Raw genomic sequence first — 14643 nt, 5'->3', positions numbered from 1 at the left:
GAAAAGATTCCAGGGGATTTGAGGAAGGGCACGTTATTTTGAAGCAGTGTTTGGAGAGGGCTGTTTTGGAGGATGCTCAGGACCCAGCCCTGTCCATACCTGCGGCTCCAGAGGCTCTCCCAGAGCTGCATCCCCCACACTCTGTGAGAGCTGAGTGTGCTGAGGGGGCAGTGCAAGAGCTGCTGAAAGAGCTGAGTGATGTTTGCCAGGTGCTGCAGCAGCTCTGGGCTCCTCTCAGCCATCTGGGGAGGGCTCAGCCCTCAGCCTGTGCAGTGCAAGGAAAGTGCTGTGGTGACTCTCTGCAGCACCTTCCCTCCCCTGGCAGGGCCTGGCTGTGCTTCCTCAGCTGCTGCCTGGCAGGGAATCCTGGAAATCTTTTTTGCAGGGCCACATTCTGCCCCTCTGGCTGCTTTTTCTTGGCGTGTGCATGAAGACAATGCTGCAGTTCCGTTCCCCAAGTGCAGCAGGAGTCATTAATCAAAGCTCAGTGTGCTGCTGTGGTGCTGGGGTTGGGTTTGAGGACAGTGCCAGGGACGATCCAGCTGCTCATAAACTTCACGTGAAACTCCAGATCTTTCAGCTACCAAGCAAATGTCTTACAAAACTCAGCTTTGCTTCCTCCAGCAGTCTTTGAGTTTGTTTAATTGAAGCTCCAGAGTGATCAAGGCTGGAATTTGGCTTCCTATTGCAGAAGAAAAATGCTCAGGATTTTTTTAATCCATGTTACCTGTCTACTTTTATTTTATTTTATTTTATTTTTGGTGTTATCACTGAACCAGGACCAACCACTTCTGCTTGGTTTTTGTCTGGGGCGAGGCTGCATGAGAGTGGAGGAGAAGCTTCCAAAGCTCCACGATGCTTTTGATGTGCACATTTGGATTCAGGAGATCAGCACCAGGAAGGAGAGTCTGTGCTCTGTACAGAGCACTGGAAGGGTGAAGCCCTTTCCTGTTCCTTGCATAATAAAACTAGTGCACATGGTCTTTTTTTCAGTGTGCAGAACTTCTCCCTGGGAGAGTCCTGGAGAATCCTTTGCTTTGCTTCCCAAACAGGTTGTAGTTGCTGTGGCCAACAGTGGGCAGAGGAGGAGAGGGGCTGCTGGGCAGACCTTCTGCAAGGCTTCTCTCTCCCCCTTCTCTGGTTCAGGGCTCTGAGAGCTGGTGGTAATTGCAGCATTTTGTGGTTTGTTTGGTTTTCTTCTTCCCGGTGTTTCACTGTATTTTGAGCCTTTCAGTTTCAATGTTGACAAAATGAAGCTCTGTCCCTCCTTTGAGGCAAGTGAATGGGTGTTATCCAGAGGGGTGGGAAGGGGGGGAGAACTGGAGGGAAGTTATTTTTGGAGCAGTGGTTTGATTTTTGATGTGAAACCGGCGCTTTATTTTCAAGTTCACTGACCATTCACATCTGTGCATCTGTTCATCCCCTTGAAAAATGGCATGAAGCCATGGCAGGGGAGGTTTAGACTGGATATTGGGAAAAGGACCAGAGGCTGGTTGGGCACTGACCAGGCTCCCCAGGGCAGTGGGCACAGCCCCAAGGCTGCCAGAGCTCCAGGAGGGTTTGGACAAGGCTCTGAGGGACAGGGTGTCTGTGCAGGGCCAGGAGTTAACTAGATGATCCATGTGGGTCCCTTCCAACTCAGGGTGTTCTAAAAATAGGTTTAAGAGACTCTGTCTGAATTGGCCACCCCAAATCAGTGTGTGACTCTTGATTTAAAATTTAATTTTTCGTTCACGTGGGAAGGAATCACAGTGAGCTCGTCAGCCTTGAGCTCTGTGTGCTGTCCTCACCTCAGTCCTCTGGAATACAGCAAGGCTTTGGTATTGTACTTCTGGGAACCCAAGCAAATGGGATGGTTTGGTGACTTGAGCATTACAATAAATGCCATGTGTGTCACCCCAGGTATAAACCCGTGTTCAGAAGTCTCCAGACACACATGGAGCTCAAAGCACCTATTGGCTCACTGCTCCTGCCACACCTGCAGTGGTTAAATTTGTTAGGAAGTGGTGTCATCTCCATTTCCACATTTCCCTGTGTTTGATCCAGTCTTTTCCCCCAAACCCTTGCCAGGTGTTTAAAGCATCTGGATTAAACCCCCATAATGGAGCTCATGCCCTCGCCCCAGGGGCTTTGACTCGCAGCCCAGTTATCTGACAAAATATTTCTGAGTAACTTCTCTGAATTTATTGCTCCTCTTGGTTGATTCCAACGTGTCTGACTCCCTTTTTTTAGTCTAGCCTGTGTCCTGGTGTCACAGATTCACCCACGCGGCATCTGCCCTCTTTTGAACTTGGCAAGGGCCATGAAGGGCTCCTCAGTGATTGCAGGGTCACTGTTCTGGATAAATATCTCCAAAAACATGTTTGTTACAGGGAATATTAGAGGGAGAAAAACCTGATATGATTGTTATGTACATTGAGGTGTTTTGGGGTTATCTGGTTGTTTTTAAATAATAGAGGATGGGATTTTTTCAGGGGAGCTTGAAGTGCTCAAAATTCACTGAAATTCAAATTCAACTCATCCTGGATGGGCTGTCCCAAGACATTCCTTGCTGGCCTGAGGTGACTCAGCAAATCAGCAGCAATGCATGACTTCACATCCATGTCTCCTGCATCATGATGCTCCACATTTGTGAAGGAACATTCCAGAAATTTTTGGCAGTTAATTATCCAAGCCTTGATTTTCCCAAAAGTAGATACATTAATATTGCCTACTATTCCCACCTCTTATTATAAATTTCTTTATTAATCCCAATTATTGTTGCAGTACCTTTAAGCAAATCCCTATGCATCTACCTTGTTCTTTTTTAGCTGGTGATGTTTAGATGCTTTTTTTCAGTATATGCTCTGCTTTTGATCAGGAAGAATTAGATGATTTTCCTTGGTCCTTCCACAGAATTCGTTCAGCAGCCTCCAAAACTCCTTAAGGCTGTGGCATTGGTTAGAATAAAATTAAGTAATTACAATACCTGGTAAAGGGTGCCTGTTGTTGGTAGCCTGGGGGATTTGCTTCCAGGATTCCTTAAGAGCAGCAGGAATGGATCTCTGGGCTAGAGGTGTTGAGTGCTCTTCAGCCACTCTTGGAAAAGTCAGTGTGCTGAAAAGAGATGAATTTTTTAAGCTCATAGGTGAGCCCCTGTGGCAGTTCTGCTGGACTTTTGCAGGGTTTGGGGTTTTTTTGGTGCTTTTTGTTTACAGATTACCTTGATCCTGCTGTGAGCACGTTGAAGAGGAGAGCAAGGTTGCTCTGTCAGGAGAGTGGCATTGGCAGGCTCAGAACCCCTTTGGAATACCTGGGGTGTTGGAGTCCAAGGCCTGACTTTGAGGTGTGAAGCATCCAGGGTTTAGTGTTGGCCACTGGCTCCAGCAATGGCTCTGGGATTCTCCAGGGGCAGGGAATCGTGAGGCTTTGTCCTTCCTGTGCAGGAGGGAGGTTTTTCTTGCTCCTGTTGCCTTCGGGTTTTCCTAATCCAGTGATCCAAACAGGAACAGGTCTCCCTTGGAGACCCTTCTCTGGGGGATATTGCAACCTGGCCTCAGCCTGGGAAAATGCTGGGAATGACCCCTGTGCTGAGTCAGCCCTGGGGAAGGAATGTTTGAGGAGCCATAATTTCATTTGCGGTTCTCCTGCGTGTCCATTTTATGCCGTATCTGACGGATTTGTGAGAAGTGCTGAGCTCTCATAATTCCTGACCGAGGCTCTGGAGGGTGGAGGCACCTGATTCCCTTTGCAAATGAGCCTATGGATAACTCAGCTCTGACACTGCTGCCCTCCCTCCTCTTTCTTGCCCACCCAGAGAGGTCGTGTGTCATCACCACAGGATTTACTGCCTTCAGAGGGAGGATGTGATGGGAGCAGGTCTGGGAGAAGAGTTATGGCAGCACAGAAAGGCTGCCTTCCCACCTCCCTGCTGCGTGCCTCGGTGGGGAAAAGTTGGGCTTAAAACTGGCAAAACAGATCTACAAGAGGTTATCACTTCCTATTTTATTAGGCTTGTGTTGACTCTTCAGCCTGTGTTGGAAGCAGGTGTGTTTGAGCTGTGCTGCTGTGTCCTTTGGAGGGATGTGGTGGGAGCAGGACAGGATTTCCCTCTTAAACTACTCCTCCACTGGAGCCACTGTGTGTAGCCCAGGGTAAGCAAATCACTCTGGCTTTGCTGTTTTTTTTTTCTACCTGTCCCCAAGGAAACAATATAAATGCCATGCCTCGAGTGTGTATCCGTTGAGGGCAAACAGGATCTTTAAACAGTGATGAACCGTGGTTTTCCCTCAGTGCAGCAAACCAACGGTTCATTAGTGAAATACATTAATAATTCTCCTATGAACCCTGTTGGTAAGTGAATCTGCTTTAATTCCTTTGTATCAGCAAGAGCTGCAGGTATGGATGTCTTCCTTACATAAAATAAAGAAAAGGAAGAAAGCAATGCTTGCAAATTGGTCTTTGTTTCCAAGGAAACAAATTTGACATGCTCGGGCTGTGCGAGATGCAAACACCGCTCGACTCAGCAGACATGCCTCGGGATTTTATGGTCTGGATATTATTTTTAAACTACCTCCAATTTAAAGGCGAGGGAGAGGATGGGAATAGAAAATTGTTGGCGGGGTTTATCAATCTGTGCTTAATGAAAGCACCGGGCGGTGTCTGGGATTGCCCAGCGTGGCGTGGAGGGAATCGCTCCTGATGAAGGTCCCCAGGAAGGGGCAGCCCGGGGCCAAACGGGCCCTTCAGTGACAACCTCCAGCAGCAAGAGAGGTCTGAGGGGAGCCCTGTGCTGAATTAATATGGTTTATCCTGGGTCACTTTACCAAATGTTTTGTGCTCTAAAAATATTTGAGTAGAACGCAGCTCGCCAGCACTTGGCTGCCTGGAGCTCCGGAGGCAGCTGCGAACACGCTCCCAAATAATTTGCTAAAAAGCTGTGGCTTGGTGTTGAGGACTGGGCTGGGTTTATCAGGGAAGGGATGAGAGAGCAGCGTCATGAGTTGTTTGCGTGGTGCATCTGGCACAGATGTGCTGGGGCCTGAGGAAAATCTTGACTTTGGCTTGGCTCGTGGCGCCGCACAGGAAGGCTCATGGCGTTGCTGTGGCTCCCTTGGGAGTTTGGGTCAGGAAAGAAGCTGGGTTGGGGTTCATCTGCCACCCTGATTTTTTTTTTTTTTTTCTCCCTTTTCCGAAATGTTGTGTTGATAAAGTAACTTGTTTTATTTTTTAGTTATTTTTCAAACTCCAGGACTGGGGCAGACACTGCACGTGGGGGGCAGAGGGGGGCATGGGAAGCAAACGTCGCTCGGCAGAGCACACACAGTTCATGGATTTCAACATCCAGAGCTGCTTTTGGCCTGGGCCCAGCATGAGGAACAGGATACATACTATATACATTCCAACTTTGTTGGGATTAAATAACCAATTTTTACCCTGGCAAAGCTGAACTTCTGCACCGACTACCTTTGTTTTCTGGAGCAGTTCAGAGAGCTGGGAGGGATCAGGAGGGAACATGCAAAGGATATTTTGGGAAACACAAGTTTTTAAGTCAAGCTCCGTGTGCAGATCACTCACAGTTTACAGGGCTGTTGTGTCTCTTTGCATCTTTTGTTTGGAAAACTGGAAAGGATTAAAAAAAAAAACAACCTCTCTTAATTCTTCCATGAAACAGTCCTACTGCATTGAGGAGACAAGGTAATGATGGTGGAATTTCAGAGGTGACAAGTGGAAAACAAACCTCTCTTAAAATTCAGGTCCTTAGGAAAACATAGCATGAAGTGTGTTGCACTGCAGTCTCTCCCCCTCTTTTATCCTACTGTTTAACTTCCTTGCAAATAGAGTTAAAATAACCTTCAAGGAGATCAGGGTAGACTGGGGTAGGTTTAGCTTTAAGATGGCTGGGAAGCACTATTTGCATTGCCAGCTAAAAGCATCAGTTGAAGCCCGTTGGGGGGAAAAAAAACCCCTAACATTAATGACATTTTATGAAAATATTGCAATTTGTGGAAGGCCCAGAGTGACGAATCACCTGGTTTGGGTGTCACTGGGAAATGCTCCTTTTGCACTAGGCTTGCCTGAGACAGGATTTTCCTTGCTTTTGTTCTAAAACGAGATGCTTGCAGCCTAAAAACGCCTGCGATCCCCGCAGCGAGAGCTTCACCTCCTTGACAGAGGATGGGAAGAGGAAGGTTGGCCGGATTGGGATGAATCCTGCACCATTTCACCATTTCTTTTTTTTTTTTTTTTTTTTTGCTAATGACACTTCCTTATGCTTACATTTCATTAAAGCTCTGAAATGGCTGAAGATCAGCCCGCACTGAGCATGCTCCGGGGTGGAGGCTGCACCCATGGAGTGAGATGGATTTGTGGCTGGAGCAGGGATAGGCCTGGAGTCAGGACCTGGAGGGACCCGCAGCTCCCCGCAGCCGGGATGGAGGTAGGGCAAATCCAGTCGGTTCCTTGCCGTGCCCCCAGGCTGGGGGAGTGAGGAGACCGGATGGAGCAACAACTGTTGGAATGGATTCAAAAGCAGCGCAGTTAAACCACTGACACGAGATGGCTTCAAACGCTTCCTGCGGATCCGCGGGGAGGGGTTTGGAATACTGACCTTTGCTGGCTGGCAGGCCCGTGCGGAGAAGGGACCTGTGCAATGTCAGGCTGGTGACATGAGGTGACAGCAGGCAGGGGCTGCAGCCAGGGCTGTGCCTCCATGGTGGAGCCATGTGATCCCGGCTCCCTCGTCTCCGGCGCTAATTGTTATTGATGGGGAGCCTCGCAGGGCTCGGACCTGCCCCGCAGTTCAAACCAGGATCCGGCTGGGATGGTGGGAGGGCGAAAGAATGTCAAACTCAAACTCCCTTTTCCAGCCTTATTTTGCATTCCAGTGGTGGCAAACAAACCTTGCCACATCAGGTCCTCCACACTGGCAAGGGAGAGGAGGGAATATGTTTGTTTGTTCCTTTGGCTGCGAGGTTTTCTGTGCTTCTTGCTGGGGGTTTAACGTGTTGGCGAGTGGGCTTGGGGGCAGGCAGGGGACTCTGTGAGTCGTGCTCGGTTGGGCTCTTGGATTTCATCCGTAGTTGCCAGGTTTTTACAAGGAATGTGTAAGCACCAGCAGGTATGTGCTGCATGAGCCGATTGACTCCAGTTGTTGTACAAGCTCGCCGCGTGGGGAAGTGCCAATAAAACATTTACATTGGCTCTGGGTGTTTGTGTTAGCGAGGTGTAGGGAAGCTCTGGCTTGGTGTGGAGCAGGGGGGACGTCGACCACGAGCCTCAGACCTGTCTCCTCACGCATGGGAGGCGTGTTATGGGGGGCCCACCCGTGTTTCGGCCTGGCTGGAGGTGAAGGTAAGGCGAGGGGTTTGCTCTGCTCAGGGCACTGGGAATACTTGGGTGTTACAGCGTTGTAGTGTTTGACTTGCTGAACAGAAATCTCTGTGATCGTGGTCTGCCTTTTAAGGTAGATCAACTCTTCCTTCAGGGCAACTCTGGCCACTTTTCACAGTGTAATTCAGAGGGCGACTGGCAAAGATTTGATTTTGTTGCTGTGTCCCAGGTGATGGTCATTCTGCATGAAGAGTCACTTCATTACCTAAAGTAACTTGCCTATTTATTGCCTGGTTCCATCTTTCTTGTGCACCCAACGCTTCCTTGGTGCTTTCTGAGCCTGTTTGCTACATCAGCCCTGTGCTGAGCTGGTCACCAGTTTGCTTACTGGGCTTGCTTTTACGGTGCCTGCATAAAATCCTGCTGGCGCCCAGCTTGCTGGGCAGACAGAACTTCTCCTACTCTTTAATGGTCGCTGGGTTGTTTATGGCTGGATGAAGGCACAAAGGAAAGCATTTATGTAAAACAAACAGCATTGTGACTGTACACCGAGAGGGGAAAGGGTTGGATTTTCTTTGGCTGAGGTGGGGGGCTGTGTTTATGGCTTTTCAGAGTTTGTCCCGGTGGCTTTTTCTCCTGGCGTGACTCTGGCGGTTGAGGTGATCTCAGCCCCAAGTTTTCAAGCATGGTCTGGCTCCCTTGATGAGGAAATGGGACTTAAACAGTTTCAGATGCTGGAAACCCACTGGTGTGCTAATTTCCTATTGTGCTGTGTGAAGGTGTAAGGGAGCCTTAAAGACCCACTGCCACCTTATGGCAGTTGCTGAGAAGCAGCTTCTGTGGAGCCAATTCCGTACACACATCATGCTCCATTTCTCCGCTCCTCTTAGCCATGAGACTTGCATGGAGGCAGGAGCTTTGCTTTTAAAGGGTTCACCAGCTCCTTCTCTTCCTTGCAGAAATTTGATAAAGTCAGCAGGATTTCTTGTGGAGCCCTCAACGGCGATATTCCGTAGGAGCTCCTGATCCGGGGAGAGATACAAAGGCATCGGGAAGCACCGATGCTGGTGAAGAACTTGCTTGTTTTCACGTCAGTGCCTTAATCCTTAAAAAAAAAAATAGGTGTGAGGTCAAAGAACGGGGACAGATTGAGCACGTGAGGCTCCTTGGCAGGCTCCACAGCCGCGCTCCAGCTCCCGTTGCGGCAGGAGGGAGCTGGAATGTGCGCAGCCATTTTCCCAGCCGGCGCTGCTGGCAGGGCACTGAGCAGGGTTGGCTCTGCACTGACACGGGGCTGAGCCCCCAGACTGAACAATAACACATCTGCCTGTGGAGCAGTGAGTGTGGTGGGGGTGATGATCCCACCTGGGATGCTGGATTTAGGACTCTTCTCCAGCGACGCTGTGTTTGTGCGGTAGAAGCTCTTGATATGTGATGGCTGAATGAAGGGGAGAAATGGTGGTTTTAGGTTTCCAAAATAGAAGGAGCTGTGGTTACTATAAGTTAAAGCTGAAGGAATTTATAATTGGGAACTGTTAGGAATACAGTATGTTCTAAATTACAGCTGTCTGGCCAATATGCTGCTAAATAAAGTTCTAGGATTGCCCTGTAAATGAAATACTCAATGCATATTCTTATCAAAACATAGCAACATCTCCCAGAGAGCTCACATCTCCATTGCTGTCCAATAGGATCTTTTTTTTCCTTTCCTTTTCTTTTTTCCTTCCTTTTTTTTTTTTTCCCTTCTTGGTGTGTGTGATGTACTCAATGCAGCATCCCAGCGAACATTTCACATTTCCTATTAAGTGAAAACAGTTTTCAACTGTGCTGAGGAAAAGGGGGGAAAAAGCAGGTTTTGAAAGGTAGGGAAAGCTGTGATTCCAGAATTGTGCATTAATGACTGCCTGCTCTTTCAAGGCTGTTATCTGAGCCTGGAGGTGGACACTGGGACTCTCTTGGAGGATGCTGAAGACACCCAGTGTGTCCTGGGACATTCTGGTTAAGAAATGCATATAATGGCTGAGGAGGGAAGGGAGCATTTGAACAGCTTGTGGTAGAGCTGGGAAGTGGTTTATAATGGTACAGAAACAAGTCAAGATTGCAACAGAAATGCTCATCTTATATCCAGAGTCCCTTCAGCTTGTTGTGCTTTTGGGATCGCTTCCGAAGAGTCTTGAAGGGGAGCATCAGACTTGATCAACTGGAGGGTCTGGAAGAAGAGGAACCTGATGGAAATAAGGAAAACCCTCTATATTTTGCAGAACTAAATATTGTTCTTCCTGTAGAAACAAAAATCTTCCCCTTGCCTCCCACTTGTGCTTCCTCTGCAAGGGAGCTGTGAAAATGCCGGACGTAATGGTGTCATTAAGCAAAAACCCTGAGGAACCCGGTGTCTTTTGTGAAGGGAGATTGTTGTGCTGCTGCTTTTCTTCCTGAAAATGTGGGATTTCTGAAAGGGATGTTTGAGCCTTCAATCAGAGCATGGAGGCCTGAGAGCCACGGAGTGAAAATACTGGAGTGAAAATACCTTGTGATCTGTGGTCGCTGGTAGGAATGTTTGGAAAGGGGGTGTCGGGCTGGCTCCTACCGGTGTGGTGGGAAAACTGCTGGAGAGCACTGTGGTTAAATAAAGGGCACAGCTTCGTGGGGCATGGGCTTGTTCTCATCCTAAGTCATTAGCAAAACCAGTCTGGAGATGGGTCTGTGACCACCCGGCCCCTGCCAAGGAGGGTAGATGGGGGCCCTGGAGTCCTGGGCAGGAGGCACTGCTTTGACAGCTCAGCTACAGGAGTGCCTGTGCTCTGGAAGCTTCTTTCTCCTTTGGGATGATGTAAATTTAAGGTCTTACTGATGAACACCCGGCCATCCCCCGTGGCTGGGCACTGAGCAGAGCTGCTGCTACGACGCCGTTCGATCGCTTTGCTCCAGTTGGTCATTGAAGCATCTGCAATACCCTGCTTTGCCTTGTACTTGTTTCTAAATAGTGTTTAGTGCTTTTGAGGACGGCCATGGGATGTGCAAAACATCTTTGGTAGCATCTGCTCTCGGTGTGTCTTTAACCTCAGCAGTGAAAACGTGTCTGGTGTGGAGATGCAGTGGGGACTGTCACCCTTCTGCCTGTGCCGGGAGGCTGCGGCCGTTCTCCATCATTATTTTATCTCTGGAAGGGAATGTTGGCTGTGGTGGATCGTTGACACTGCCTTTGTTAATATCTTTGTTTCTATTTCTGGGGTTTTAATGAAAGCTTGGTAATTTCGTGCTGCAAGGAAGGGCAGCACGTCGACTGCTTTAAAGCCATCTTTGGTTTGAACTCCAGTAATCTTTTGATGCGGTGGATAACACAACTCCTGTCTGCGTAGTTGTGTTAAGGTTGCTGCTTTTGTTTGGGGATTTTTGAATTTATCTTAAATGAGTTACCTCTCCACCTCTCAGCGACTGAGAGAAAGGCCAGGAGAATCTCATTTTGTGTATATTAAAACTTAAGATTCACATCAAACAAAAACCCAGTGGGTGAGAGAGCAATCCTTGCATTGTACTGTCACCTCAGATACTCCTTCCCTATGAAACTCAGTCATCTTGATTTAGCCTTGTGTGTTTTAACTGTTTAGCAGTGAAGCTTCTCCAGAGTGTGGAGAGAAAAACAACATCCCTGTAGCTGAGGCAGATCCGTAGCAGCTCTTTACTGCCTTAATTATTGCAGCTTTGCAAATGTGCCTGGCCAGGGTGGTGAAATAGCTGCTTGGGCTGGAGAAAACCTGGCTTGTGGATGTTTCTAGCCTGGCAGGACTCGGTACTCTGTGCTCTGCAGGGAGGAGGGGATGGCAGAGCAGGCCATGGCTGAGGGCCTGGACTCGCCTGCCTGCCTTGGGTGCTGGGGCAGGGCAAACATCTTCCTTGGGCTCCTCAAAACCTCCCTGTGGATTTGGATGGCCTTTTCCCTCTCTACAGGGAAGGCTGCTCCCTGCCCTCCCCAGCTCACCGTGACACATCACACTCTGCTCGTCTTCATTTGGATTTCTACCCTTACAGAGAACTCTGGCTCTTAAAGAGGACGATCCTCTGTGCTCTTCTCTTGGGGAAAACTGTTTTCCCTTTGGCCAAGAGCACACGGGTGGTGCCACAGGCCATTTCTGAGTTTCCTCTTCCTCCTGGCCTCTTCTCTGGAGTTGTGGCCGCCCTCCCCCTCCTCGGGGGGAGGTTCTCCAGCTCCAGCAGCCTCCTGCTCCTGCCTCCGATAAATGCCAGCCTTGCTTGAATCCCTTCCAGCCGATCTCTGCTCGCAGATGTTCCTGTGAGCTCCTCTGGCAGTTTTGCTGGGAGCTTGAGCAGATATGAAGATTGCCAAGAGTTTATGCTTAATTGTTAAGTGGAACAGAGACAAACTACTTTTATTTTGAAGCTAGAATTTCTTCTTTTATCTTGCTGACTGGGCCAGCTGTATCGTAGGGTTTGGCATCGGCTGAGCTCAGAGCTCCTGCACCTCGTAGTGCACTATCCCTTCTTTAGGGTGAGGATGAGGATGGATCCATGAGGGCGTCCCCTCGTTCTCCCACAGCACTTTTCAACAGCTCTGTTTATGATACCCTTTTAAGGTCAGTTGTACCAGGTCAAGTTGTCTCATTAATCCCCAAAGTGAAAATTAGCTCCCCTTTGGCTCAGCAGTTCTGATCTTGAATGCACTTGCAGTTGGACACTGCTCACTGCATCAGTTTAACCCATGTGCCTTCATCCCAGTGCTCTGAGGTTGAGGGCTTTGTTAAGCACAGCAAAATCAGCACGGGAGCGTCCCCAAGCCACGGAGAATCCCTCTCCATCCCTCCTTCCTCTCCTTTTCCCACGCACAAGTGCTACTCTTGAAGGCCACGAGACAGGCACACCTCGCCCTATGGTTTAAAGAGCTTTCTCTTTTTTTCAGGCAAGTGATCAGTTTTGAGGCCTGGCGCCCTGTCAGAAAGTTGACAGATGATCTGCGTTGCCGGTGCGTCCCCGGGATGCCCGGGATAATCACGCTCCAATGGACGCCCTGGAGCCGGCAGGTTCTGTGTGAAATGGCTGCAGCTTGGAGGGAGCAGTGAAATGGGCTCTTCTGGGCATGCTCACTCTGTAGAGGGAGCTTTATCACATGAGCAGAAACTGAATCACTGCTCATGAGGATCTGGAATATGCAACTCTTGGAGTCTTCACCAGAAGAAGACAACAGCTGCCCGCAGGTACCGCAGGGTCCGACAGCCTCCCGCGCCCGGCGCGGCCCCGCCGGCCCTGGCAGACAGGCTTGTCTCCTGCTGGGGAAGGAGAGGCCTTGGAGAGGAGGAACAGAGTTTGGGGGATCATGGCTGGGCTTAGTTATTTATTTATTTGCTTCGATGCTCCTCTCTTTCGCCGCCCCGTGCGCGGGAGGGCAGGCGGGCGCGCGGGGACCGGCCGGGCTCCTTCCCGCTGGGATGGATATTCCAGGTGCTGTGCCATGGGCTCCTGGGTCCTTCAGCATCCGACATCGCTCCGGGAAACCTCGGGCTTTGTTTCCTCGCGTCCGGGGGTGGTCTTTGATTTGTGTTCTAGGGTGGGGAGGCCCGTTCGGGGTTGGGGGTTTTCGTGTATTTTTAGGGTTGGTTTGTGCTTTTAGAAGTTTTTTAAGGGTGAAGTTTCTGGAAAATTCTCCCAGGAGCCCTCCCTGCTCTTGTAGCTCTTGTAAGCAAAAGGAGCAAAGCCTGGGGTGTCTGAGCTGACTGAAGACAGAACTTCCAGAGGGGAGGAGAGGGCCTGTGGCCACATGGCACCTCCTCACTAGGTCTCCTTTGACAGCTTCTGCTTAGGGCTCATTTTCTCAGCTGGAGGCAAGAGGCAACAATATTTCACCAGGAAGAAACAAACCTTTTGATTTTGGGGTGACTTCCTCCCCTCTCTTCTTTTCTTTTTTTTTTTTTTTTTTTACATTGTAGCAATGAAATCCAAGGGACCAGCTGGTTAAAATGAAACATCCGTGGTTGATTTCATGGCAGGAGGCCCAAGTCTGCAACATATTTTAAAAGTTGCCTAAAATTCAGGGCCCTGGCCCTGCCATGGGATTTTATTTTTTTTTTTTTTTACTGTGGTTTGTGTTATGTGCAGACAGCTCAGTTGGCTGCCACAGGCCTCGCTGGGATTTGGGATGGACACCGAAGGTCCCAGAGCCGTGGGGAGCCTGGGCACCCCTACAAAACACTGTCCTGAGCTTGCTGTGCTCCAGGGAGACCCCTGAAGCTGCCCTGCAGACACAATATTGAATTTTCAATCGAGGAGCAAGATGTGAAGATGGCATTTAAAAGATCAGGGAGCTTACAGGACAATCTGTGACACCTAATCTAAATATCTGTCGTGTCTCCACTGGACTATAAATGCACTCATTGTTCATCATCTAGAAGATGTGAGCGAAAGGAGAGGGCCTCAGAAGCCACGAGGAGAGAAATGAGATTTCTTTTTAACAGTGAAGAGCAGAGGCCTTGACCTGCTGCCTGAGAGAGAAAATGGGCTTTGGGCTCGATGAAGGCTGAGGAGACAACCAAAAATGCGCTGAGGCGTGCAAGGTGTGCTCCTGTGAGGTGGTGACACGGTGACACCGGTGTGACAGCAGCTGACAGCGCCCAGCACTCCGTCCCTGCCGGCCAGGGCCCTTTGAAAGCCTCTGCAGAGCTGCAGAGAAGCCTGACCTACTTTGGAGGGAGGAGAGCAGCCGAGGTCTGGGCTTGGCGCTGCTCCTCGGCGAGGGTTAAGAGCCCGACGTGGGGCCTTCAGGTCTTGGGTTCGGGCTGATCCATGTGTTTAACTCACTTTTCAGTGTTTTCCATGAGCTCTTCCCCTCGTCCAGGAGCGTGTTGGGGCAGAGCTGGGCTCTGTGGCTCACATGGGGCATATTGCTGCTGCTCAGCCCCTGTGAAACCAGCCCTGGGCAGGGGAGCAGGGGCAGCTCCATGACCTGGGGGCTTGGGTGGCAGTGGTCATCCCAAGGCTCCTTCTGCCAGGCTCCCTGACCTCTCCCATGCGGTGCCATCTCCTAAGGAAAGGGCGTTCATCTCCTGCGCTGTCAGGGAGTTGCTTTATTCAGGTAAACAAGGAGTTTTAAGGAGCTTCGCTTTCCTGGCCAGCTGGTCTGGGGGAGGGCTGGCTTTGACTCTTGCTGCTCCTCTTTTGTTTTCCTTTTTGCTGCCTTTCCCTGAAGTTTTTCCTTCTCACCTTCCCGCTCCTGGGGCCGGGAGCGGTCGAGGAATGGCCGCAGCGGGAGGGTGACCGTGAGTTTGGGTCACTCGGAAGGCTCGGGGCACTGATGGCGTGTGCTCCCTGCCTGGGAGCCTTGGA

The 14643-nt window shown here is 49.9% G+C and overlaps 1 protein-coding gene across 8 annotated transcripts in view; it reads left to right on the top strand.

Annotated features, from left to right (window-relative positions):
• Positions 1–14643, top strand: part of EHMT1 (euchromatic histone lysine methyltransferase 1) — a 126220-nt gene that overhangs the window by 31892 nt on the left and 79685 nt on the right. For 4 of the 8 annotated variants that reach the window (XM_051807881.1, XM_051807873.1, XM_051807872.1 and 1 more), the window contains exon 1: positions 6311–6418. The exons of 2 other annotated variants lie outside the window; for them this stretch is intronic. In XM_051807881.1, the coding sequence (XP_051663841.1) occupies positions 6413–6418 (6 nt within the window). In that variant the 5' untranslated portion in view covers positions 6311–6412. Of the gene's footprint in view, positions 1–6309; positions 6419–11518; positions 12522–14643 lie in introns of those variants that run through there. 2 more of the 8 variants (XM_051807876.1, XM_051807874.1) reach the window with 2 other exon arrangements.

Source organism: Manacus candei, unplaced genomic scaffold (genome assembly GCF_025592945.1).
Source record: "Manacus candei isolate 608988 ecotype Guabito, Panama unplaced genomic scaffold, ASM2559294v1 h1tg000071l, whole genome shotgun sequence".
NCBI classification, from domain to species: Eukaryota; Metazoa; Chordata; class Aves; order Passeriformes; family Pipridae; genus Manacus; species Manacus candei.
This window is presented reverse-complemented; position numbering and strand designations above follow the sequence as displayed.